The sequence below is a fragment of the Natator depressus genome, chromosome 1 (genome assembly GCF_965152275.1).
Source record: "Natator depressus isolate rNatDep1 chromosome 1, rNatDep2.hap1, whole genome shotgun sequence".
In the NCBI taxonomy this organism is placed as follows: Eukaryota; Metazoa; Chordata; order Testudines; family Cheloniidae; genus Natator; species Natator depressus.
The window spans coordinates 78,883,330-78,907,682 of record NC_134234.1 but is presented as its reverse complement, the minus strand read 5'-3'; the positions used below and the strand labels follow the sequence as shown (position 1 = coordinate 78,907,682).

Here is a 24,353-nt window from a genome sequence, read left to right as displayed (position 1 = left end):
CGGATGGGGAAGATGAGGAGGAGGAGGATGAGCTTGAGGAGATCACACAGCACACCATTCTCCCAGACAGCCACGATCTTTTTATCACCCTGACTGAAATACCCTCCCAACCCAATGAAGCCGGAGAAGGGACCTCTGGTGAGTGTAGCTTTTAAAATACAATACATGTTATAAAAGCAAGCATTTAATGATTAATTAGCCCTGATGACTTGGGATGCATTCGTGGCCAGTACAGCTACTGGAAAAGTCTGTTAACGTGTCTGGGGATGGAGCGGAAATCGTCCAGGGACATCTCCATGAAGCTCTCCTGGAGGTACTCTAAAAGCCTTTGAAGAAGGTTTCTGGGGACAGCAGCCTTATTACGTCCTCCATGGTAGGACTCTTTACCACGCTATGCTAGTAGAAAGTAATCTGGTATCTTTGTATGACAAAGCCTGGCAGTGTACGGTCCCGGTGTTTGCTGGCATTCAAGCAACATCTGTTCTTTATTTCTCTGTGTTACCCTCAGGAGAGTGATATGGTTCATGGTAACCTGGTTGAAATAGAGGAATTTAATTAAGGGGACATTCAGAGGTGGCTGTTCCTACTGGGCTGTTTGCCTGTGGCTGAAAAGATATCCTCCCAGCAGTTAGCCACACGGTGGGGGGCGGGGGGCACTGGCGCTGAGCTGTTGGCGTTTGGCTAGCAGGGATCTTCCCGGATACCAGCCACGTGGTGGGGTGAGAGGTAAAGCATCATCCCAGAGAATTGGATGGGAGTGGGGGTTAGTTTGGTTTCTGCTACTGCACGTTAACAGGAAAACCGCAGCACTAAATGGCCAACTCAACGTGCTTTGCTTGGTACGGGAGAGGAGGGTGCTGCTGTTACGAAGGTTGCAGAAGCCTAAAGACTATGGCTTACCGTGGCCGCCTGCAAGCTGAATTCTGTTGCCCGGCACTGCATGTGTGATCTCTAACACCAAAGCCACAGGCACTCAATAAGATGCAAAATGCAACCTTGTACCAAAAATCACATGCTATGTAATGTGAATAGTGTTGTTCACCGTGAAACAGTATAGCCATTGTTCTGTAAAACGTATCTTTTTAAATACTTCACTCCCTTTTTTTCCTCCAGCAGCTGCAAATGTTTCAAGCCTCCCTCCTCCGTCCCAGAGGCTCTCTCAGATGAGGCGGTGAAAAAAAAAAACACACGCGAAATGTTCTCTGAGCTCATGCAGTCATCTGGCACTGACAGCTCAGCAGAATGTGTGGAGGGACACAATAGCAGAGTACAGGAAAGTGGCTGATGAACGTGAGGAGAGGTGGCAGCAGGAATATCAGAGGAGGCATGAGGCAATGCTGGGGCTACTGCGGGATCAAACAGACATGCTCTGGCATCTGGTGGAGGTTCAAGAACGGCAGCAGGATCACAGACTGCCACTGCAGCCCCTGTTTAACCGTCCTCCCTAAGTTCCATAGCCTCCTCACCCAGATGCCCAAGAATGCGGGGGGGGGGGGAGGGGGGAGAGAGAGGCTCCACGCATCCAACCACTCCACCCCTGTGGACAGCCCAAGCAACAGAAGGTTGTCATTCAATAAGTTTTAAAGTGGCCTTTTCCTTCCTGCCTACTCTCCTCCCACACCCCACCTGGTCTACCTTGTGAGTTATCTCCCTGTTTTCATAATCAATTAATAAAGAATACATGTTTTTTAAACTATAGTGACTTTATTTCCTTTGCAAGCAAGCTGTGATCGAAGGGGGGAGGGCGGGTGGCTTACAGGGAATTTAGAGGCAACCAAGGGGGCAGGTTTTCATCAAGAAGAAACAAATAGAACTGTCACACAGTACCCTGGCCAGTCATGAAACTAGTTTTCAAAGCTTCTCTGATGCGCAGCGTTCCCTGCTGTGCTCTTCTAACAGCCCTGGTGTCTGGCTGTGCATATTCAGCAGCCAGGCGATTTGCCCCAACCTCCCACCCTGCCATAAACATCTCCCCCTTACTCTCACAGAGATTGTGGAGCACACAGCAAGCAGCAATAACAATGGGAATATTGGTTTCACTGGAGGTCTGAGCGAGTCAGTAAACTGCGCCAGCGACCCTTTAAACGTCCAAATGCACACTCTACCACCATTTTCCACTTGCTCAGCCTATAGTTGACCAGTTCCTTACTACTGTCCAGGGTGCCTGTGTACGGCTTCATGAGCCAGGGCATTAAGGGGTAGGCTGTGTCCCCAAGGATAACTATAGGCATTTCAACATCCCCAACAGTTATTTTCTGGTCTGGGAAGTAAATCCCTTCCTGCACCCATTTAAACAGACCAGAGTTCCTGAAGACCCGAGCGTCATGAACCTTTCCCGGCCATCCCACGCCGATGTTGGTGAAATGTCCCTTGTGATCCACCAGTGCTTGCAGCACCATTAAAAAGTACACCTTTCGGTTTATGTACTGGCTGTCAACGTGGTCCGGTCCCAAGATAGCGATATGCGTTCCGTCTATAGCCCCACCATAGTTAGGGAATCCCATTGCAGCAAAGCCTTCTAGTATGACCTGCACATTTCCCAGAGCCACTACCTTTGATAGCAACAGCTCAATGATTGCGTTGGCTACTTGCATCACAGCAACCCCCACACTAGATTTGCCCACTCCAAATTGATTACTGACTGACCGGTAGCTGTCTGGCATTGCAAGTTTCCACAGGGCTATTGCCACTAGCTTGTGAACTGTGAGGGCTGCTCTCATCTTGGTATTCTTGTGCTTCAGGATAGGGGAAAGCAAGTCACAAAGTTCCATGAAAGTGCCCTTACGCAAGCGAAAGTTTTGGAGCCACTGAGAATCATCCCAAACCTGCAATGCTATGTGGTCCCACCACTCTGTACTTGTTTCCCGTGCCCAGAATCGGCGTTCCATGGCATGAGCCTGCCCAGTAACACCATGATCTCCAAATTGCTGGGGACCATGGTTTTAGAGAAATCTGTGTTCATGTCCTCATCACCGCGCTGCCGTCGCCTCCTCACCTGGTTTTTCAGGTGCTGGTTCGGCATAAACTGCACGATAATGCGCGAGGTGTTGACAATGGTCATAACTGCTGCGGTGAGCTGAACGGACTCCATGCTTGCCGTGCTATGGCGCCTGCTGGGGCAATCCAGGGAAAAGGGTGCAAAATGATTGTCTGCTGTTGCTTTCACGGAGGGAGGGAGAGAGGGAGGGTTGACTGATGACATTTACCCAAAACCACCCTCGACAAATTTTTGGCCCCATCAGGCATTGGGAGCTCAGCCCAGAATTCCAATGGGCAGCGGGAACAGCGGGAACTGTGGGATAGCTACCCACAGTGCACTGCTCGGAATGTCGATGCTTGCCACGGTAATGTGGACGCACACCGCCAAATTAATGTGCTTAGTGTGGACGCATGCACTTGACTTTATACAATCTGTTCCCAAAAATCGACTTCTGTAAAATCGGAGTACTTTCATAGTGTAGACCTGGCCTTAGTTCAAGGTCTGCTGGGGTTTGTAGGTCGCTCTACCAAAGCTGGCTGAGAAATGATATAAGCAGCTTCCTTCCATTCAGAAGGAAAGACACGGTGGGAGGGAACTGGAGCTGCTGAGAGCCTCTGAGCGACAATGAAGCAAACTCTGGGTCTCAGTACAAATTCCTGGATTTCTGCTGAAGAGAAGCTACCTTTAGGAGCAAAAGCTTGTTTTGCTTTGAAAATACTCTACAACGATGGAATTGGGAGGGTTTTTTGCTGATGTTCAGCCCACTATACACACACATTGCTGTATTGTTTCATTTCTTTGGTGTGATCTACTCTGCTGCAGAGAAGTTTACCAATAAATAAGTATAAAAGAAACACACAGTGCTTTTACAAACAACTGGAAAAACAAATAAACCAGAAACAGCTGCTTGCAAGTAGAACAGAGTAGACAGGTTTTCAGATAGACAATCTGGACGACAAGAATGAAGGTATGTCCTGATTTTAAGTCTTTCCACCTTTTCAATATGCTGCCCTAATGACTGATTTTTATCAGTCAGCACAGCAAACCTGAAAGCACTAGACAGCTCGTTTTGTCAATTATAGAACATTCCATTCTCTTATCTACTGCTGGAATGTTGTTCTCTCTGGAAATACGATGCTTCCCTCCTTTAATTCCTTGGTTAATCACAGAAATAAAAAGGGTTGCAATAAATAATAGTTATAAATCTCTAAGCAAATAACCGTATCTGCTTTATACATGTGCCTAAAATGCTCTATTGTGCACTTTTTTACAGCAATGCTGCTGCAAAAAATCCATTACATTTCTTTAAGCAGAACACTACAAAAACGTATTTATGGGATTAAAAAATTACTTGTTGGTACAATGAACTAGCAATACTACTACTAAGGCATATTCAGTTTCTGGGCACTATTACTCACTGAACTGGCCAGCAGAGGTTAGGGGTATTACAAATTACAGTCAGGTTGGCCTTCAGGAAGGAAAGAATGCCTGCTCTGCTGTAAGCATTCCAGACTACCAGGGCAAACTACGCTGCACTAATTGTGAGTCCTCAAGGAGGTACATTAACAGTTCTAAACAGCGGCTTATTCAGTCCCCCTCTGTCAAAGGGCTAGTACTGATGTAAGAGCTCAAGATTGAGAGATGTGGAAGTATCAGAAAATAAGGAAATGATATGCCAGCAACAAGAAGCACCCATTTGGGACAGCAGAATGGCTCAGAAAGGAGTCACACTAATATATACCACAATGCACACTGACTGAATGCAGCCCTGTATTCACACCCTACACATTACTCTAATAATTTTTGTACAAAATATGCTTTGTGAGGTATCATTTGAAAACTCAACTCACTGGACAAATATATCATGGTGAAATATGTGTAGCAACATTATATGTAGAGTTATGAACATAAGCTGAAATTATGATTCAAGGTGTTTAACCAGGCAAATCTGGGGAGTGGGTAAACCAGTTTCCTGAAGACAAAGGACAAACTGACACCTCTAGCCCGGGGTCAAAGCTGACTGGCGATCACCTGTCAAGTAGCCATTCTTTGGCAGTGAAAAGGGGTAGAACAGATCGATTTGCATTTTAACAAACAACAAGGTCTTTCACCATGAGACCTCATGTCTGCATCCTCACAGCTGGAAGGAACTTAATCTAGGAGTAACCCTCAGGAAAATGCATTTCAAGGGTGACTAGATTATAAAATGGAGGGACAAAAACAACCCAGGTGTTCATTCTCTATCTATCCCTATCCTTCTCTCTTGCCCTTTCGTTGAAGAGGACAAAAAAACCCAGACCTTTGGGAATGTTTCTGACCTGAGAATTTGATCAGCCCTGTTGCTGGGAACACGTGGTAAGGATTTCTCCTTGAACCAAGTCTAGTTTGTTAAGTTTTAGTTACTAGAAAGTGGTTTATTTTTTATTTCTCTTGTAGCCATTTCTGACTTTAATGCCTTATACTTGTACTTGCTTAAAATCTCTCTGTAGTTAAATAAAACTTGTCTTATTCTTTTATAAAAACTAATCTAGTGTTGTATTCAAACTGAATTGTCTGGGAGACTCCACTTCAAGTAGCAAACTGTTCAATATTATTTTAGGTCCGTTGCCACTGTAAGGGAATATACAAACTGTGCAGGAAAGGGCTGGACAGTGCAGAACACATGTTTTGGGGAGAAATTTGGGACTGGGAGTGTGTTGGTGTCACCCTGCAAGTGGTAACCAAGGCTGGTGGAAGCCAGTGTGTGACTGGAGTGTGCTGGAAGGCTACAGTTATACACAGTGTACACCAGGAGTGTGCACCAGGCCCTCTGAGGCCCCCTGCTAGACCGAGCAGTCCTCCCATACTCTGCCCCACAGTCCTCCAGGCCTGCTTAGAAAAGTTGCAGGGAAGCAGCCAATCAGAGCCCAGCAGGCTCAGATAAAAGAACTGCAGAGCCTGAGTAGGACAGTTCCCAGGTGAGACCTGAATGATAAGGAAGGGTGCTCTGCTCTGGCCACAGAAGGTTGAGAGATAACCAGAAGCTGAATTCTGGCCGCATTTTGCTTTCTAAAAGGAGAGTGTGGACCTGAGAACCGTAACCCTAAGAGGGAAGAGACCCAGTGGGAAGAAGCCCAGGGAAAACAGTGACAGCTAATTGTCAGAATTAAAGGGAGCAGTGTGCAACTGCTGCTCGTAGGGTCCCTGGGTTGTTGACTGGGAGACTTAGTCGGAGGGCTGAGCCACTGAGCCAACCTACAGGACACCAGGAGAAAAAGAAAATTGCAGCTCCACAACCAGCCAACAGAAGGCACTCAGAAAAGGTGAGTGCGCTCCATCACACACAGACGCTCAAGGTGTGACCTGCCTGCTGTTTCTGAGGGGCCCAGGTTGGTAGTTACAGCTGCAAAGCATTCTAAGGCACCCAAGGCAACGCCTCACTGGTCTGGATAGGACCCCAGAATGTCATACACATATCTACGCACTATTTTTCCTGAAAACCTGAACAAATTAAGATTAAATTATAGTAGAGTGAAAAAAGTGACAAAAAGCCATAAAAAAGAGATCTTTCTAGGACTTGTGCCCTTTGCACACTTATGGGTACAGTACTCAGACTAGTCACAAGTAGTCCATTGATATTACCCCATTCCCCAAGATAAGAGAGACAAGGCATTGGACAAAAGTTCAGTTTAGGGAGCTTACTGTTCTTTTTCCCATCCCAAATAAACCCAGTGGAAAAACCCACAAAGGTTTTATAAAACACTGATTTGCTTCCTAAGCATATTTCTTAAACATAAAAAGGTACACATTGTTTAGAGGAAAAAGCTTGCAACATTGAATAAGACAAGAACACAGTCATCAGTCAAGGAAGAAGAGGTTAGAGAGGTCTTCTGACCGCAGTGCTGTTTTCCCTGCAATCGTAAAAATCATGTTTTGAGGCAGAGTTCCTCTGTGCAGGGTCCACTGACGCCCTTGACTCTCAGAGCAGAGGGCACTGTCTAGGGTTCTCTACCTGACAATCTTTTAGAGCCTGTGACCTTGCACCTGTTCCTGTCTCCCCCTATCCTCGCATCTTCCTCCTCATTATTTGTCCTTTGCCATTTAGGCCTTGTCTAGACTACGATTTAACATGTTTTAGCTAACATCTTTATGTAGACAAAGTAGTGAGCCTTCAACTCCAACAGTTCAACACATATTAAAGCCTAGCCTAGACAAGGCCTTCATTTATTGCTGATTTGTCCATGACCTCTCCCTTCTGTTGAGAATAACCATGGTTGAGTATCTCAGTGGAAGTCCCCTTGTACCTCCACTCAAGCATCACAATGATTAAATAGGCCAAATATCTTTCACAACAAGTTCACTTTTAATAAGAAAGATGGTCTTAGAAATAATTCTGCTACTCTTAACTTTAAAATAGCAGCCAAATCCAATTCTGAGACAACTGCTTCATTCTATAGTTATGTTAAAGACTACTGAAACCCTCATAATGAACAGCTATGAAACTAATGAACTAGAACAGATAAAAACAGCAGTTCTGAAGTATGTGATTATGATCTCATTGTTAACTATCAACAGGATCGTTCAGACAGAAGTCCATAGGTGCTGGAACTAGGGGTGCTGCCGCATACCCTGGCTTGCAGTGGCTTTCATTATATACAGGGTTTACAGTTTGGTTCAACGGCTCTCAGCATCCCCCCATTAAACAAATTGTTCCAGCACCCCTGCAGAAGTCATCTGCTTCTTTCACTTCTATAGCTAGAAAAGTATTCCTGTGAGCTCCTGGCCCAACATTTTCCTCATAATGCAAATCTTACAACAATTCATGACTAGCAACTTGTTTTTGTGGCAATTTCTTTACTTTTATTACATGTTTCCAGTGATTCAGAATGCCTTATCGATGAAAAAAGGTGTGTGTTAAGAGGACAAGAGAAAATGGACACTTCTGTTTGAGATGTTAACAGCGTCATTAAAATTTTATCACCGGTGATACTATGGCAAGATTTCTATGTAACTGACGGGTCAGTATAAATCACATGCTACAACAGAAAAATGGAGCAGCCCCTCTCACTCCAAGAAGAGATAAATATAGATATGTTTAAGTACATACATTTCCGGTCAAATATGCAATTGCATGAGATGTACTCAGTAACTTGAGAATGTCACAGATTCAAAATATTTAAAGCAATCGTTAAGATATTTAAAAAATTGTCTCCAACATATGCTCACTCTAGAGTCTATATTTACATGTTGAGTGATAAGTGCATAGCCTGGAATGGGGATTGGGGAAAGATGTACACTTTAACCCCTCTTGACAAAAAACACAAATCAAAAACAAAGATTATCTCCAATTCTGCCTTAGTTACAAACATGTCCAAGAAATGAAAGCTATGTTGGAGCTACAGGCTTCTCTAGACAGTGATTAAAGCTCGGACTGCATTATGATACTACAAAATCAATACATGTTTTATAAATGGCTGTTTGACGTTTTCCACATTTTCCATATCCCTTCTTACCACTTTGTTCATGCCTTAATGCGATATAAATATTAAAACAGCAAAAATAAATATTGCTGTTCCATTGAGAGGATCTCAAAATCCTTTAAATTATCATTCACATCTATCACTGACAGAGCAACATCAGATATCCTTTGTTTATACATTTATTTTTAATACTTTTTCAATTGTACAGTTTTGTTTAATAATCTTATTTGACAAGAACAGAATGTATCACAAACCAGAGGAACTTTGAAGAAAGCTTGTTGTTTTTTTTAAGTCTCACTGATGTACAGAATCACAGATTTCATATTATATATGATAGGGCATTTTGACTGATCTGCCGATCTTTAATTACTAAGTATCAATAGTAAATATTTACCTTTTCTGTTACTGGGAAGAGCAGTAGCACTGCACAGACAGGTCTTGGCACCATGCTAAGTAGTTCTGGATCCATACCATACACATCTACAAATTGCCAGTCAGGATGTATACCTAACTGTTTGAGAAACTAGTAAGGAAAAGAAAAAGGCACAGTATTAAACAGATTTGTTCATAAATAATCCATCAGAAGCACATTTGATCACCTGTGAAGTTAAATACACTTTTTGTGCAGATCAAGATATTTGAGAGGGAAACAGGAAGATGAAGTAAGGTTAAATTGTCATGACTGACAAACTGAAACAGTGTAACGCTTTGCTAATCTAGATACCTTGAGGAGCCATTGTCACAGCATAAACAGTTTTAACTATATTTAAATGCCATATGGGGGGGGGGGGGAGTTGATGTTCAAGTCAACAATTTTTCAAGTTGTATTTTAGTCACTGAGACAAGGAAGATCCCAGAGGAGCACATGGATCTGTAATAGATGAAAGCTGAGTGCATGGATTTAAGAAAAAAAATCCCTGCCCTCACATGTATTTTTCAAAGTATACCATATTGAGTGTTAATAGGCACGTAACTCATTTAGTCACTTGACTTGAGCAATCTGACCCCTAAGAGGACCGTCTTCACTAAAGAGATTAAAGTGTACTGTGTAAAATGCTCAAACATTAGAGGTGTTCTTTTGCAAGAAGGATGATATATAATAAAAATAACCCTATGACACCCAGCATAAAGTACCCATTTTACCTAGACAGAGATTAATGAAAGCTAGGCCACAACAATGCAGTTTATATAGTTCTCAGTTTGTTTCTTCAGAGCTATTCACTAAATTCTAGATCAGTGGTATTCAACCTCTCTCATACCAGGACCACACGTTACAACAGCAAAAAGCTTTTGGATCATGAACTACCACTTGTCTAGCCATTAACAAAAATGGAAGCTGAACCTGCCTCTAACAGGGGTTCATGGCCTTCCCAGTTGAGAACCTTAGATCATTCTCCTTCACGAACAGTATCTCCCTTTAGAGTCGTTCGTCACATACTAAGGCTATGTCTATACTACAGCTCTTACAGCAGAACAGCTGTACCACTACAGCTGTGCTGCTATAAGTTCTCGAGTGTAGCCGCTCCTTGCCGGCAGGAGAGAGTTCTCCTAATTAAACCACCCCCAATGAGCAGTGTTAGCTATGTCAGAAAAAGAGCCTTTCCTGCCAACATAGCACTGTCCACACCAGCACTTTTGTTGGGGAAATTTGTGTCAGTTAGGAGTGTTTTTTCACATCTCTGACTGACAAGTTTTACCACCAAAAGTAGTTGTTTAGACACAGCCTAAAATAACTATCTTCTACTCCTCAAATATGGAGGATTTCAGAACCCACCCACAACCATCTAACAATTTTGAAATATTTGCCATTCTGATTGACAGTTTTGTTAGATGTCATGAAAAGAGATTATTAGATGAATTTGATCAAATCACAGTTCAGAAACAATTGTTACTATGACAGATGAAACATAGCAACTTTGTTCTGCCTTATTTTATTCTAAGCAAAGCACTGTGAGATGCCAGTGCCCTATCTTAGAACACTCCTTCCACAGTCTAGAAAAGTAGTGTATTTAACTTTCAGACCTGCATTGTTGTCCCTTAGCATATGCAGGGGCTACATGGTTTCCATGTAGGTTATGGATTTTCACACTTCCTACAGGTCTGCCCCTAATCTAAAAAGAAATCTTATTCAACTGGCTGCAGTCTCAGGATGCAGGAGAAGGGGAAGGGCAGCCAATAATAGCCCCTGCACTTGGTGAGGGACAATCTGGTCACTCATATTATGGGGAGGCTAATGCTTCTCCCTTCCCTGCTGAAAGGCTGGAGAACTCATATCCTGAGAGCTGGCTGGGGAGCAAGATGCAGCTCTGCAGCTCCTGCTGCAGCTCCCGAAACTGCTAACTCAGGCCTGGGAGGACCACCAAGGAGGTGTTTTGAAAAGCTTAATAGAACTCTCCCCCCACAGTTGTTTAAAGGTGAGGATTTGTGTTGGTTTCTTTGGGTTGGGGGGGGGGGGTGTTTTGACATGATAATGCAAGTAGAGAAAGAAGGAAGAGGGAGACAAAATTAAAAACATCTCTCAGCCCTCTCCTCCCTCGCATGGTGCCCCCACTGTACATACATATTTATGCAAATTTATTTACATTAATTAACAGGTAGGTACACTTACGTAGATTTATTCAAACCTGACCTAATTTTTTTGCTCAAGGATGTTGGCTGGGATGTTTACATTCAAAAGTACCCCCACCCCCCCACCAAAAAAGTATGAGTATTTGATTACTGTAGTCCTTTCTTGACAATTTGAAATAAAGCAGAAAACAATTAAAATACTGATTAAAATTAGTCTTGCATTGGATGAGAGGCATGGTGGCTGTCCATCATAGGAAGCCCAGGGTACCAATTACCAATGTTTGAAGATATAAAAGGAGATTGTTAGCCCTTGTAGAAACAGAGTGCATAAGACTACATATATTTGTGAGGTGGTATGGGAGGAAGTAAGGAAGGAAAAGCAATGAAATACTTCCAACCATATTTAGTTTATTAAATTTTCTTTTAACAGCTGTGATTTATACCCACTGTTTTGGGAAGCTTAGACACTTAGCCATTTTAAACATTTTATTCCCAATATTCTCCTTACTTGCTATCTCACAGTGCAGAACAGTTAGCCAAAACTCTCATAATAAGTTAAGTGGAGATCCGATTCAGTGTTAAGAGGAAGTATAAAAGAATCTAGACATAGTGGATCGATTAAAGTAAAAATGATTTAAATAATTGATTTTAATCCATGATTTAAATCAACAATCAGCAAGCCTTGGTTTAAATAATCAATTTTAGTCCTATTTTACATTTGGATGTTTTAGTTATTTTCCTAAAGAAAGGGTGATTCTCATTGGTTGGTAATCTTTAAAGCATTATTTTAAACTACTTGATTTGCAATCACCTCTAGCCTCTACTCTGAATTTGGTATTTTTTTTAAACCAGGAGAGTGGTGTGTATTTATACACATGTTTAAAGCAATTATATAGTTATGTACATTTAAGATTCTTTATTCTTACATTTTAATTCTGTTAGAAAGTGATGCATGATGTATTTTTATTTACTAGATTAATAATCTGTGTCGATCTTTATTTGGATGAAATTGGAATTCAATATGCAAAAACAGAATTAAAAATATAATTAAACTACCTTAAAATGTGCTGGATAAGAATGGCAAATTTCTTTATTATAATTTCCTTTCTGCTAGCTGAATCTCCCACAATTCTAATACACATGGGCCATTCTCCTCCTGTCTGTGGTTTCTGGAGACAGTTCAAAGCTGTAACACAGCCTGTGCTACCCTCACACCCTTCTCCAGCCTGCTGTCACATGATTCATTCCAAAGTTGTGTACAAACTCATACAATATGATTAGTAACAACAGCTTCAATGCCAACCCATAAATTATGTACAGTAGACTATGGCCTACAACAGGGGTGGGCAAACTACGGCCCGGGGTCGCATCCGGCTCTTCAAATGTTTTAATCCGGCCCTCGAGCTCCAGCCAGGGAGTGAGGTCGGGGGCTTGCCCTGCTTTGCGTGTGCCGTGGCTCCGCATGGCTCCTGGAAGCAGCCAATATGTCCCCCCTCCGGCTCCTACATGTAGGGGCAGCCAGGGGGCTCTACACGCTGCCCCTGCCCCAAGCACTACCCCCGCAACTCCCATTGGCTGGGAACAGAGGCCAATGGGAGCTGCACGGATGGGGCAGCACACAGAGCCACCTAGCCATGCCACTGTGTAGGAGCCAGAGGAGGGACATGCCGCTGCTTCCAGGAGCTGCTTGAGGTAAGCGCTGCCTGGAGCCTGCACTCCTGATTCCCTCCCATGCCCCAACCCCTCGGTCCCAGCACCCTTCTGCACCCCCAATCCCTCATATCCAGCCCCACCCCAGAACTTGCACTCCCCGCCGGAGCCCTCACCCCCCCACACACACCCCAACTCCCTGCCCCAGCCTGGAACCCCCTCCCGCAACCTGAACTCCTAATTTCGGGCCCTTCCCCAGCGCCTGCACCCCCAGCCAGAGCCCTCACCTCCTCCTGCACCCCAGCCCCCAATTTCGTGAGCATTCACAGCCATCATACAATTTCCATACCCAGATGTGGCCCTCAGGCCAAAAAGTTTGCCCACCCCTGACCTACAAGCAGAACTACCAAAATTAAGTACTATCCCTTGGCTAGGAAGACATTTAGGGAGGTCAGAATTGCGGGAGATACTGCTAGCAGAGCGGAAATGATCAGGTAAGAAACTTACCATTCTGCATCTCAGCGTCTCCCACAATTCTGATATGCATGGGAAGTAACAAACAGTGAACAGACATAAGGAGGAATAAGAAAAACAGAATGAAATAGGGAAGACCGCCTCGAGTTAATTGCCCAAAATGACCACCACTTGCAGCAACTTTCTGCCAAAGGAGGCCTCTGGAGAGGACAGATAGTCCACTCTATAGCATCTAATAAAGGTGTTAAGTTATCAGCATATTGCTGTCCTACACTTTTGTAGTGGAAGCACAACCGCTGTCTGCCCACAAAGTTGCCATAGATTTTGTGGAGTGTGCCTTGATGCTGCGTGGAACAGGCACACCTGACACTTTATATGCCTCTGTCACTGATCCATCTATGTTACTGATAGCTTGGATACCCTGAGCCTTTAGCACTTCAGATGCAAGGAGATAAACAAGGAGCCCAGTCTTGTTGATTTTAGTGCACTTGAACCAGATCTTTAATACTCTGAACATCCAAAGTTTGCCACAGCTTTTCTACTGGGTGATTTGGCTTTGGACAGAAGGAATGGAGGGTGCTCTCCCATGAGGTATAGAAAGATGAATTCACCTCAGACAAGAATCTTGTCTGAGTTCAGCACCCGGTTTGGAACCAGTACCTGATGTTTCAGCAAATAGTTCCATACTTTCAAGAGAAAGGCCTGGTGGTGCCTGATATGGGACTTTGACTAGGGGGTGATTCCTATACACAAAAATCAGGAGGCCCAGCAGCTGTAGATACTTAACTATGTAACAGCGTGACACAGCCAGACCTATAGACTCTGGATTCAAACTAAAGCCTACAAAAAGGATGGGTGAGATGGAAGACTTTGAAGAGTAACATTCTGTTGCCAACATGGAAGGGCATCGGTGCATGCCCAACAGAGACCCAGCTCTTCCTTGTGCCCGGCTTTCCTGGCCAGTTAGCCGCCACAAGCTATGAATCCAAGCCATGAACTCAAGCTACATTCAGGACTGGTAACTATACAGCAGCTGCAGAACCTGTGTGTGTGTGTGTGTGTGTATGAACGAACGTGTGAATAAATGTGAAACTGAATGAAATCTTATAGCTGTAACTGACTGCCAACTATGATTCTTTTTGTATTCACAATAAATGTGACATTTTGTCTTATCCCCTCTAATAAGATCCTGCTGGTTTTCATTTTATTGGTATAACAATCTAACCTGCAGACTCTCAGTGTGGAGGAAATCACAAGCAAGCACAGACCCAGCAGAATGGCTCCTTCTTGCTCTCCTTTCCCAGCACAGGAGTTGGGGCTAGGGCGGTTCTATGTCCAGCTAATCCCTGGCAGTTGTAACAACACTTTGAGGCTGTTACCAATTACCATAAATTACAGCTGCCCTGAGACTGCTCTATATTGAGTTTTGGGACGGGCATGATGACTCCAAGATTGAAAATTAGGGCATAAAGTTAATGTAAAGCCACATATTCCTCACCACCACCCTTCTGTCAAGCACAGAAGGGCTGTCTCAATAATCTAGACCATCACATATAATGGACCTGATGCTGTTCAGCCTACCTTTCCAAATAAGCAGTCAATGGGCTGTGTGTTATTTACCATGTACTATAAAAACATGCAGCACCTACAGCTCCTTTCATCCAAGAAATTTAGAGCAGTAAAAAATACCATCTTCTCTGCCTTGCTAAAACGTAATCTGGTACAGTAAGCAGTCTCACTTGTTTGTACCAGGGAGACAATGGCTTTTCATTATACTGTATACCATTCACTAAAGATGAGTGCTAGTTTTGCATGAGAGTGAGACTGTTTTAGTGTAGTCATATCTGTAAGACAAACTGTTGAACAACTAAGTGAAAACAAGGAAATAGAAACAAAAAGGTAAGTGAAAGCAAAAAAAGCAGAACAAAAGTCAGAATGTTAAGCATGCAAGAGAGACTACTGCTACATTACTGCAGAAGCTTCAAAGGCAAATGAATTCATACTTAGCAGAATGAGTTAACATTTCAATTACTTCAGATGGATCAGTTTCCTAAAAGACTCATTCTAAACTCTGCCACAAACTGTGAGGGATTGTGAATTAGTCACCTTCAAAAACTTAAAGTGACAGTAGTGGAAGGAACCCTTATGAACATCTAGTCAAAACAATTTGTGCCTTATTTCCAGTCTGAATTTGTCTAGCTTCAGCTTCCAGCCATTGGAATTTGTTCTGCCTCCTCCATTCCTACACACAGATCTAGAGGAAGGATAATTCAGGGGTAGACAAAGAATGGTTCAACAGTAAAGGTGCTGCCTCAAACTCAGGAGACCCAGGCTTAAATCCCTGCTCTACAACAGACTTCCCATGTGACCTTGGGCAAGTCACTTGAAAATCCCACTAGATGTTTATCTGCATCTTTAGTCACTTAAGTACCTTAAAAAAATCTGACCCTCAGTCTCATTACCTCAGTTCTCCATCTGTAAAATGGGGTTAGCAGTACGTTCCTACCTCACAGGGGTATTCTAAGAATAAATGCATTTAAGGTTGCGAGGCACATAAATACTATAGTATAAGTATCTAAGAGATACACCAATACTTTTTTTGTTGGCATCTATTAGGGAAGTAGTCAAGAGCTTAAGTTAAGAAAGTGGTATACTAATGTATTATAAGGGGTTTATTTGATAAATACAGTAACCCAACTGCACAAGAAGGATATCTCTTATGAAGTGTTTCTGGGGACAGGAGGGTGAGGGAGAAGAAATGTAGGAACTTTGAATAGGTTTACAAAAATCAAACATGAATTATTCTTATTTACTGTAGAGTTTGGGTAAAGTTTTTTTTTTTTTTAAAGTATTACTTAATATCTTCAGAAGGACATCAATGTAAATATTAAGATGTATATTTATCTATATTTCTTAAGATTTTATACTGTCACCCATCACTGTAGTATAAAAGAGTTTCTTCCATGTAAAAATCATAGCAATAACCAAATCTCTAGTGAACTTCATGGAGTCTCTGGCACTCCTTTTCGGATAAGAATCTCTAAATGGGGTAGGTTTTTTGTTTTTATCTTCATTTTTAAAATTTTTTCGGGGCTTACTGGGTCTGAGAGTCAGTGCTACAATAATCATTTTTATGGTGGAAAGGCCTTTTTCACAGGGGAGGGTTTTCTAAAGCAAATGAAGCATTTCCTAAAGATGCTCAGACCCTGAATTTGTCTGATCAACTCTCCATTTGTTCTATAACTGGATCCCCTCAATCACAAATACTTTGTCCCCAACTCCCATGAACTTGATCTGGGGTGTTGTGATCTGTAACGTCCCAGAGGAGCACAGCTTGTGCAGTGGTTCATAAATAGGAATTCAGTCTTTAACGCAGCTGGCGCTTGATCCACTGACTGCTTTGAAAATTAGGAGCAAGGCCTTCAACTAACATTGGAAACTGACTGAGAGCCAGTGAACATACGCATCACATGGTCACAGAAGCCTAGACCACGGAAAAGACAAATTGGAGGAAGATTGGGCCAAAAGAAATCTGATGAGGTTCAACAAGGACAAGTGCAGAGTTCTGCACTTAGGAAGGAAGAATCCCATGCACCGCTACAGGCTGGGAAAAAGGACCTGGGGATTACAATGGACGAGAAGCTGGACATGAGTCAGCAGTGTGCCCTTGTTGCCAAGAAAGCCAACGGCATATTGGGCTGTATAAGTAGGAGCATTGCCAGCAGATCGAGGGACTTGATTATTCCCCTCTATTCGGCACTGGTGAGGCCACACCTGGAGTACTGCGTTCAGTTTTGGTCCCCCAACTACAGAAGGGATGTGGACAAATTGGAGAGAGTCCAGCAGAGGGCAACAGACATGATTAGGGGGCTGGGGCACATGACTTACGAGGAGAGGCTGAGGGAACTGGGGTTATTTAGTCTGCAGAAGAGAAGAGTGAGGGGGGATTTGATAGCAGCCTTCAATTACCTGAAGGGGGGTTCCAAAGAGGATGGAGCTTGGCTGTTCTCAGTGGTGGCAGATGACAGAACAAGAAGCAATGGTCTCAAGTTGCAGTGTGAGAGGTCTACGTTGGATATTAGGAAACACTATTTCATGAGGAGGGTGGTGAAGCACTGGAATGGGTTACCTAGGGAGGTGGTGGAATCTCCATCCTTAAAGGTTTTTAAGGCCTGGCTTGACAAAGCCTTGGTTGGGATGATTTAGTTGGTGTTGGTCCTGCTATGAGTAGGGGATTGGACTAGATGACCTCCTGAGGTCTCTTCCAACCCTAATATTCTATGATAAGAAGGGTAGCTGTATTGTGTTATCAGCTGTCATCTGTGTATCATATACACTCAGCTTCAGATACAAAGAATTACAATAATCCAGCCTGGATGTCACAAACATATGGATCACTGTGGCCATGTCATTGTCTGGAAAGAACGGGAAAAGTTTCCTGGCAAGCTGTAGGTAAAAGAAAGAACTTTTGATACCGATACTACCTACTCATCCAAATTTAGAAAGGAGTCAAACAGGAACTTTAGCATTCACACCACTTTGATGAACAGGGGCTGCATGTCTTCAATGGAAGGTGACGATAACTTTTTTCCCCTTTCTAGACAGCATCACTTCCATCTTGCCGCGGTTCAGCTTGAGCCAGCTGTTCTCATCCAAGAGCGGTAGGTTTTCTAACGTTTTAGTTGTGGTGGTGATAGCAATAGTTTAGAATAAGATCCCTAAGTTTCTATGAACTGATATCTGGAAGGGACCTTAAGAGGTCACTGTGACATTACACCCCATATTTTTCATAGTAATATTATTGTGATATAAGTATGGAATAATTATGATTTTGTGCAAGATAAGGAATCTGAGATATCATGGAAAAGGTTATGATTTACTGAATATGATTATCCTACTTGTATGCATGTAACATTATGGTATCTGAAGTTCGGAATATTGTCAATATATCTATTACAAATGTGTTTACACCTGGGGAATGCCCACTAGGCAAAATTTCAGGTTTCAGAGTAACAGCCGTGTTAGTCTGTATTCGCAAAAAGAAAAGGAGTACTTGTGGCACCTTAGAGACTAACCAATTTATTTGAGCATGAGCTTTCGTGAGCTACAGCATCCGATGAAGTGAGCTTCATTGGTTAGTCTCTAAGGTGCCACAAGTACTCCTTCTCTCTTTTCACTAGGCAAAAGACTGTCAGGCTCTGTATATAACATTACTGGCTGGCTGGCAAGGGCCCATTCAAGCCAATGGACTATTAGGAAGAACAATAGGTCTAAGAAGAAGCTAATTTCCCACCAGGGAGCCTTTCTGAGGATGCTACAAACAGCCTCAGACTCATGGCTGCTATGACACTACAGGGGCATGTGACCAGATCACCTGGTACTGGACTCCACCTTGGAATACCAGTATTTTTAGCACTGAAAGGCATGGGAGCCATGCTTAGAGACAAAGGGTTCCCGCCATATGCAAAAGCTATTTAAGGCAGGGGAGTGCCATCATCATGGTTCTTCACTGACTCCCCGCCCCAAAAAGACTCTTGGAAACACCTGAGGAACAAGGACTTGAACTGAGAGGAAGTGCTGGATTCAGGCTAACAGGGAATTTTAGCCTGTGAAAGGAACACCTGGATTTTTTAAGATGCAAGCAAGTGCAGCTTTCCCCTTAAGAGTCTGCAGCCTCCTTGAACCAATAATTAGGGAGAGAATTTGCTACTCCTATCCAATCTCTTCAGTTATATTAAGCCGAAATTGTGTTTTTGTTTATTTGCTAGGTAATATGCTTTGATCTGTTTGCTATCCCTTATAACTTAAAATCTATCCTTTGTAGCTAATAAATTTGTTTTTGCTTTATCACAAACCGGTGTGTGGGAGTCATAACTTGGGGCAAAAAGCTGTTGTATATTTCCTTTCCACATTGAGGGACGGGGAAAATTTCATGAGCTTATGCTGTACAGGTCTTTGTGCAGCACAAGACAGTGTAATTTTGGGTTTACACTCCAGAAGGGGGGGGGGGGGGTGCTCTTGAGCAGCTGGGCAGTTCCTTAGCTGTAGCCTCCCTTTGCAGAGCTGATCACAGCAGCCTGTAAGTACTGCAGCGGGGTGTGTCCCTACTGGTGTTTATGCTGGTGAAAGAGCAACCTTGGAGAGCTTGACAATTTATCACAGCAACACAGGGTGAGAGGGAGCCCAGACTGGTGGATTGGGGGGGAGGAGGGAGGGGGCTCAGTGATACCCCAGTTCCAGGTGGCACCCCAGGGGGAACTGGTCACAGTCACCTAGTCCATTCATCCCCCCATCTCACCGCTCAGGCAGGATTAAGTATACCTAGTCCTCCCCATTCTTAACTCCTCTAATTACAAGGATTCCACCACATCCCTAGATAACCTGTTCCTGTGCTTAACTAACCTTGTGGTTAGAAAGGTTTCAGAATATCTAACCTAAACCTTTGTTGCTGCAAATTAAGCTGATTACTTCTTGTCCTATGCTCGGTGAACACTCAGAAAAATTAATCACCATCCTCTTTACAACAAGCTTTAGATATTTGAAGACTTAAATCCCTTGCCACAGTTCAGGACAATTGTACCTGCATTTCCTCTCAAGTGGTTCAGAAAGGACACCCACTCTCACTTTCCAGGACCCCAGCCATGGTCCTTCCGGGTGGAGACCCATGTCTCTCCCTTCTTAGCATGGTATTCCCAGGTTGCACAGTTCCCTGCCTTCACTGTATAACTCCCAGCACAAACAGGTTGCCTAAGAACTCCTGCTTGCTGTCTCTTCAGAGATACAGAGTGACTGGCAACAGATATAAGTTACTATGCAGCACTTCCTACGCAAGCACACTTTATTCTTTAGGTCAGTCATTTCCAAACTTGTTCCACCGCTTGTGCAGGGAAAGCCCCTGGCAGGGCAGGCTGGTTTGTTTACCCGCCGTGTCCACAGGTTCAGCTGATCGCGGCTCCCAGTGGCCCCGGTTTGCTGCTCCAGGCCAATGGGAGCTGCTGGAAGCGGTGGCCAGTACGTCCCACACACCACTAACCCAGGAACCTATCCTTGCAACAAAGCCCGTTGCCAACTGTGTCTACATATCTATTCAGGGGACACCATCATGGGGCCTAATCACATCAGCCACACTATCAGAGGCTCGTTCACCTGCACATCTACCAATGTGATATATGCCATCATGTGCCAGCAATGCCCCTCTGCCATGTACATTGGCCAAACTGGACAGGCTCTACATAAAAGAATAAATGGACACAAATCAGACGTCAAGAATTATAACATTCAAAAACCAGTCAGAGAACACTTCAATCTCTTTGGTCACTCGACTACAGACCTAAAAGGGGCAATTCTTCAACAAAAATTCTTCACTGGAAAATACAGCTCCCCACTGAATGCATCCGATGAAGTGAGCTGGTAGCTCACGAAAGCTTATGCTCAAATAAATTGGTTAGTCTCTAAGGTGCCACAAGTACTCCTTTTCTTTTTGCAAATACAAACTAATATGGCTGCTACTCGGATACTGAAAAGAAAGTTTTCTTTCCCCCTTCTCACCTTATTCTAACTCAAAACTCATCAAAAATAAAGGAAATTTATCTAGCAGGAGTCCTGAAAACAAGCTAACAAGATTAATAATGCAAGATAGGATTGGCACATTCGAGTTGTAGCTTGTTTTTGTTATTCCTCCCTACTTAATGAATTTCTGTTTCAATTAGAATAAAGAGCAGCTGAATGGCAAGTAAACCTCCCTTCTCAGCTAAGAGAAAGGAGAAGAGCACTTCAAGTGGGAAGTATGTATCCTCCATCATCATCCACAGCTCATAGATCTCCCCTGCCTATGAAGTAATCAAAAACAAGGTAGTTTAAAACAAAGCTATGTATACCACGAATATTTTAAATTTTGAAAGTCCTAAAAGAAAGTTCAAGTTGAGTGCTCTTCCGTTGATTACAAAGGAAAACAGGCATCTCCATTAGTTAGTCTTCACATGGAAGAAATTCATTTTCAGACATTGCTAGTTTTTTTAAAAGCCAAATTAAGTGCAAAAGCCAAATTAAGTGTTTAATACAAGATGGCATAATTCTGACATTTTTCAAAATGTCATTAATTTTCCCTCAGTTTCATCCTATCACTGCTAGCTAGTCCCAAGCTATACCATGTTAAGTTTCTCTTTGGCTTCTGAGTTGTTAAAAATTAATAAACTTGAAGCTTCTCTTGTCTTATTTTCACCTTTTTCTTTCTCACTGGAAAGTAACCAGATACTTAACTTGAATGTCAAAAGGACTATTCAGTCCAGCTATCCAGTTTATATATTATAAAATCTGAAATAAATTTAGCTGTAAGATTCCAGTAGCATAGGGGGAAAAGCAGAGAACATGTGGTACACTCTCAGACATTTTAGTTTAAAATTATTTTTAATTTTGTCAAGTCATTGCACTGAAATGAAAGCACTGGCATAGAAACTGCTGAATTACACTGCTTAGTAGGGAACGTGGAAATAACCTGAAAAAATGATCTAGTAGCCACCTTCCCTGTCCTGCATCTTCCAACAAATTAACTTCATTATCATGGAATTTCTTAAAATAAACATTCTACACACATAAAGAGCAAGGTACATGATCAACTCAGGGCACACAATGCATTATTTCACAGAGTAATAGTACTTCAGCATCCCGCTAATTTTAAAAATGTGATTCTGCTCTGAAAAAGTCAAGCTATGTTTTCTGGCTCAAACACCATCATTAGTAGCAAAAGATGTATACAGGCCAAATGATGCCTTTGCCGAGACTATTGCTTTTATTAAGGAATTCACAGCTGAAACTAAGGGCTACATAGGTGGCCTTACAAACAGAACATAGCCAGTCATTCTACTGATGCATGAGGTAGAACAGAGCTCACTTTAGCTGTGCTGGTTCTACAAGAGAAACCAGAGTAAAAAGATGAACCAAAAACTAATTTCTGACACTAACATGAGCAAATATGACTGAACAAGAAGCAAGGTACAGATACATTGTTTTAAATAATGCCATTTTCACATACATTTTTCAGAGCAAAACATGACTATGTCTCCAGTTCTGTAACTGGATTTGTATGGATGAGCTCTTGGACTCTACATGAGTACAGAAGTGCACATCCAACCAAGCCCAGAATTAGGACCCAAATATGTACACTGATGTATAAACAGTGGGAAACACCCTCATAATTAATTCACTTCTTCCACATTTTAAAAAAAACCCTGTCTTATTTGCACTCTTAGGACTGTCACACACACAAAAAAATGTTTGCACTTCTTCAGAAACTCAAATGGGTTATAGGAGGCCCTATGAAAAGGGCGTGGGGGTAAAAGAGGCTTTGTTGGGGGCAGTGAAGGAGTATGGTCCCTTAATTACAGGGAAACGAGAGAAGTTGGGTGTGATGGTAAAGGGTGTGGTGGAGGGGGAAGGGGCTGGTTATTATATGAAACAAAGCTGCTCACCTGGTTAATGACCTGAAAAGAAAACAGAAAAAAAGAATAATTTGTCACGCCCAGCTACAGTCACCAAAGCCCCCTCGGTGCCCAGTCATCACCCCCTCTCCATAGCCCCAGAACCCACCCCAGGTATCGTCTCCTCCCTCGCCCATAGCCCCCCGCCTGTCACCCGACCCCGTAGCCCCCTCCCCCTATTGTCTCCCAGTCCCCCCCCCCCCCGTCACTTCCCCCAGCTCTGCCCCCTTCTCCCTTATTCTCCCCAGTCACTCCCTTCCCCCGCCTCAAGCACTCACGTCTGGATTGGCCTCCAGGGGCAGCCAGCGATGCGGCTCCATGCTGCGAACTCTGGGCGCTTCCTTCTGCGGAGCTGCAGGAGCGAACACTGACAGCGCCTCACGCGCCTGCCGCCCCGCCCCGCCCCGGGACCGCACCACAGCGAGCGGGGAAGGAAAACATCAGCCTCCTCCTCCCCCGGCTCCGGAGCGGCCCGAGGCCTCTGCCCGGCGAGAGGGGCGGACGCCGCGCCGGCCAGGCCGGGGGGAGGGGGCCCTGCCGCCCGACCAGATTCTCCAAGACATTCCCCCCACCCCCATCTCTCGGCACATGGACTCTCCCGCCCAGGCAGGGGCGGGGCCGCGGCCGGAGTCTGCCCGCCCCTCCTGCCTCGCTGGCGGTGCGCGGCGCCGGCGGGAGCGGACCGTGGCCGCGGGAGGGCTCTGTTCTGTCCCGCCGCGGCAGCCGGCTCCGCTCGGCCAGGCCCAGCAAGGGCAGCGAAGCTGAGAGCCCAAGCCAGCGAGCGGCGTTAATCGCGGGCAGGTGGCGCGGTGACCCTGCAAGGCACCCCAACCCCAGCGCAGCCCGCAGCGGGGAGACAGACAGGCAACTCCTCACAGCCTCTTCCCCCCGCCCCATACATACACAGACCCAGAGGCGGACACCCCCCACAGTCACCCCAGAGACTGATGCCCCCAAACCGACTTACATTCAGATACACAGAGACCCCAGTGACTGACACCCTCACAACCACACACATTGCTACACGCAGAGACCTTCTGACTGACACCCACAGAGAACCACCCCAGTGACTGACATCTTCCACACAAGCACTCCAGAGACTGACCCCCACAGAACCACAGGTATCCATACACATAGACCCCAGTGACTGACACACCACAGTGACTGATGCCCTCACAGAACCACACATCTATACACACAGATCCCTTTCTTATTTGAACACTCCCTTTCTCTCCCTGATCTTCAACCTGAGTGTTCACCCCAAAAACCTATCACTAAGTGTTTGTAACAGAAATAAAACATACTTACATATTAAAAATAAACTCACAGAACAAAACATAGCATGAATCTGTCATCTGCTTACACATCATACATACCTTTCCCTTTTTGTTTTATTTTATTTTACACCTTGATCTTTCCAAGATTTACACACATGCTTAATTTTATTCACTGAATTAATCCCATTGACTTCAAATTCAAAGGTGACATCTAGTACGCAAAAATAGTGGGATCAAATGAAGCGGATGGCTATGTCAGGAAGGTAGACAGAGAACTTCTTCCCAGTCTTGTGAGAGGGAAATAAATATGAAGAATCAAGACAAGGACACGTCTTCACTCGCTTCCCTGTTACCTTGGCCACAGGAAGCATCAGCAAAAACTCACATCCCATTCTGCCTCTGCCAAAGAGAGCAGAGCATCTACTTGGGGTTCTTTCTGACTCCAGAACAAGTGATTTCCTCCTTCTCA

At 43.9% G+C, this 24,353-nt stretch overlaps 1 protein-coding gene across 3 annotated transcripts in view; it reads right to left on the bottom strand.

Annotated features, from left to right (window-relative positions):
- The window catches only part of UCHL3 (ubiquitin C-terminal hydrolase L3), a 65,846-nt gene extending 42,769 nt beyond the window's left edge, over positions 1–23,077 (bottom strand). Inside the window, exons 1-3 of one of the 3 annotated variants that reach the window (XM_074962077.1) lie at positions 22,886–23,077; positions 22,599–22,610; positions 8,834–8,962 (exon numbers count right to left, since the gene is read on the bottom strand). In XM_074962077.1, the coding sequence (XP_074818178.1) occupies positions 8,834–8,962; positions 22,599–22,610; positions 22,886–22,927 (183 nt within the window). In that variant the 5' untranslated portion in view covers positions 22,928–23,077. Of the gene's footprint in view, positions 1–8,833; positions 8,963–22,598; positions 22,611–22,885 lie in introns of those variants that run through there. The other 2 variants (XM_074962081.1, XM_074962087.1) reach the window with 2 other exon arrangements.
- Positions 23,078–24,353: the final 1,276 nt, after the last annotated feature.